The sequence below is a fragment of the Agrilus planipennis genome, unplaced genomic scaffold, assembly GCF_000699045.2.
Source record: "Agrilus planipennis isolate EAB-ADULT unplaced genomic scaffold, Apla_2.0 scaffold20, whole genome shotgun sequence".
Taxonomy (NCBI): domain Eukaryota; kingdom Metazoa; phylum Arthropoda; class Insecta; order Coleoptera; family Buprestidae; genus Agrilus; species Agrilus planipennis.
This window is the reverse complement of record NW_020439516.1, coordinates 1,503,517-1,505,022: the sequence shown is the minus strand read 5'-3', so window position 1 is coordinate 1,505,022 and position 1,506 is coordinate 1,503,517. Positions and strand designations below refer to the sequence as shown.

General features: G+C 29.2%; 2 protein-coding genes across 5 annotated transcripts in view; both read right to left on the bottom strand.

Annotated features, from left to right (window-relative positions):
* Positions 1-1,506, bottom strand: part of LOC108735059 (paired box protein Pax-6-like) — a 214,492-nt gene that overhangs the window by 193,616 nt on the left and 19,370 nt on the right. The gene's annotated exons all lie outside the window — the stretch shown is intronic.
* LOC108735035 (putative ATP-dependent RNA helicase DDX11-like protein 8) overlaps positions 1-1,506 on the bottom strand; it is an 8,148-nt gene that overhangs the window by 3,532 nt on the left and 3,110 nt on the right. For all 3 annotated transcript variants that reach the window (XM_025979261.1, XM_025979260.1, XM_025979262.1), the window contains 3 exons: positions 1,296-1,435; positions 908-1,234; positions 647-847 (listed from right to left, as the gene is read on the bottom strand). In XM_025979261.1, the coding sequence (XP_025835046.1) occupies positions 647-847; positions 908-1,234; positions 1,296-1,435 (668 nt within the window). The remainder of the gene's footprint in view (positions 1-646; positions 848-907; positions 1,235-1,295; positions 1,436-1,506) is intronic.

Sequence of the window (1,506 nt, the reverse complement as noted above, 5' to 3'; positions counted from 1 at the left end):
CACTTTAGCGTAAGGTTATTCAAATTCACTAAATGGTTATCGAGTAAAAAATGAAAAATTAGCTGAAAATCTCGTTTTTACTTGATAATATGATAATATTTATAATTGTCTGAAATTGACGCTCATTATTAATAGACATTGAAACTAAATATTTTTTTGTTTCGAAGTTGAAATCAAGGCATATTCACTGCCAAAAGTCAGTTAAAAATTTTCCATATTATTCGTTATTTCTTATTTCATTCAAAGTTTTTTGTCAAATTCCAATTTTTTTCTTAAACCGTATACTTTTTTTAGTATAGATAGTATTTATTTAGCTCATGATATGCTGCAAAACCTAATTAATCACGAATTTCTAATTTTATGTACTTTTGTGCCCGATTATACCTCCCAAACATCCTTAAGGCTTTAAGTGTTTATCGAGTTCCATGTCACTCAATTACATATAATGTAAATCAAAAATGTACTTAATAAATCAAACGTGTATATTATATTTAATTATCGCAGTATAATTAGCCGATCAACAACTGCTTCAAGAGGGTAGTAGGGTGCAAAGTGTCTCATTCATATATATATTACTCAGATGAAAAATAAAATTGAAAAATACCATAAAAAATTACTTAATTAAAACTGAATGTTGACTGCTTACCATATGCATCCTATTTTCGAAGTTAAACAGCAAATTTTCATTATTAAGGCCCTTCGTTACAATAAGGGGTAAAATATTTTCTTTCGGTATAACGTGATCGCAAGTGAAATGAACAATTCTATCAGGGGAAGCACCGGCACTGATAAAGAGTCTATCCCTAAATTCTGACAGTGGCTTCATGGTGCCACCTGCCACGACAACCTAAAATTTTTGATTTTACTCCAATTTTACGGAAAATAATTACAAAAAAAATAACGTTACAGCTCGGGCTTCTGAAATTATATCCTTGAACTGGGCCGCTGGGTTTAGCAATAAAAAGCTAAATTTACATTGTTTCTTTTCCTTGTTTTGATACATAATAATGCGTCCATCTTCGTAAGAATAAGTGAGACTTTCCAAAAATTGTACGAAAACAAAAAACGGATTTCCGAAATTTAATTTTGGCTTACTATTGTCATCATTATCATTATTTTTTTCTTCCGGCTTGTTTTTACTCTTTTCTATATTGGATAAAAATTGTTTCAACCCCTTTTTTTCTACCTCTTTTTTCTCAAAAACTTGTGGATTTTTTTTAGTATAACTATGAATCTTAAAAAAAAGACAGTACAGATTTTGTGGGCAATTCAAAAAATTGATATTTTTTAAATACCTTTTGTCCTATTCGGCTGTCTTTAGAAAATTTTAAAAGTTTAAAAATATTAAAGTTGTCAATGCCAACTTGAAGTACGAAATCTTGAATGGTGAAAATTTGCGTTTTAATATCATCAGATTTTGGATCAAGATTTTTAGCTAAAATTACGTGTGATAAAAGTTTCATCTATCAATATTACGCTTCATGTCGTATTTTTCAAAAGGCGATG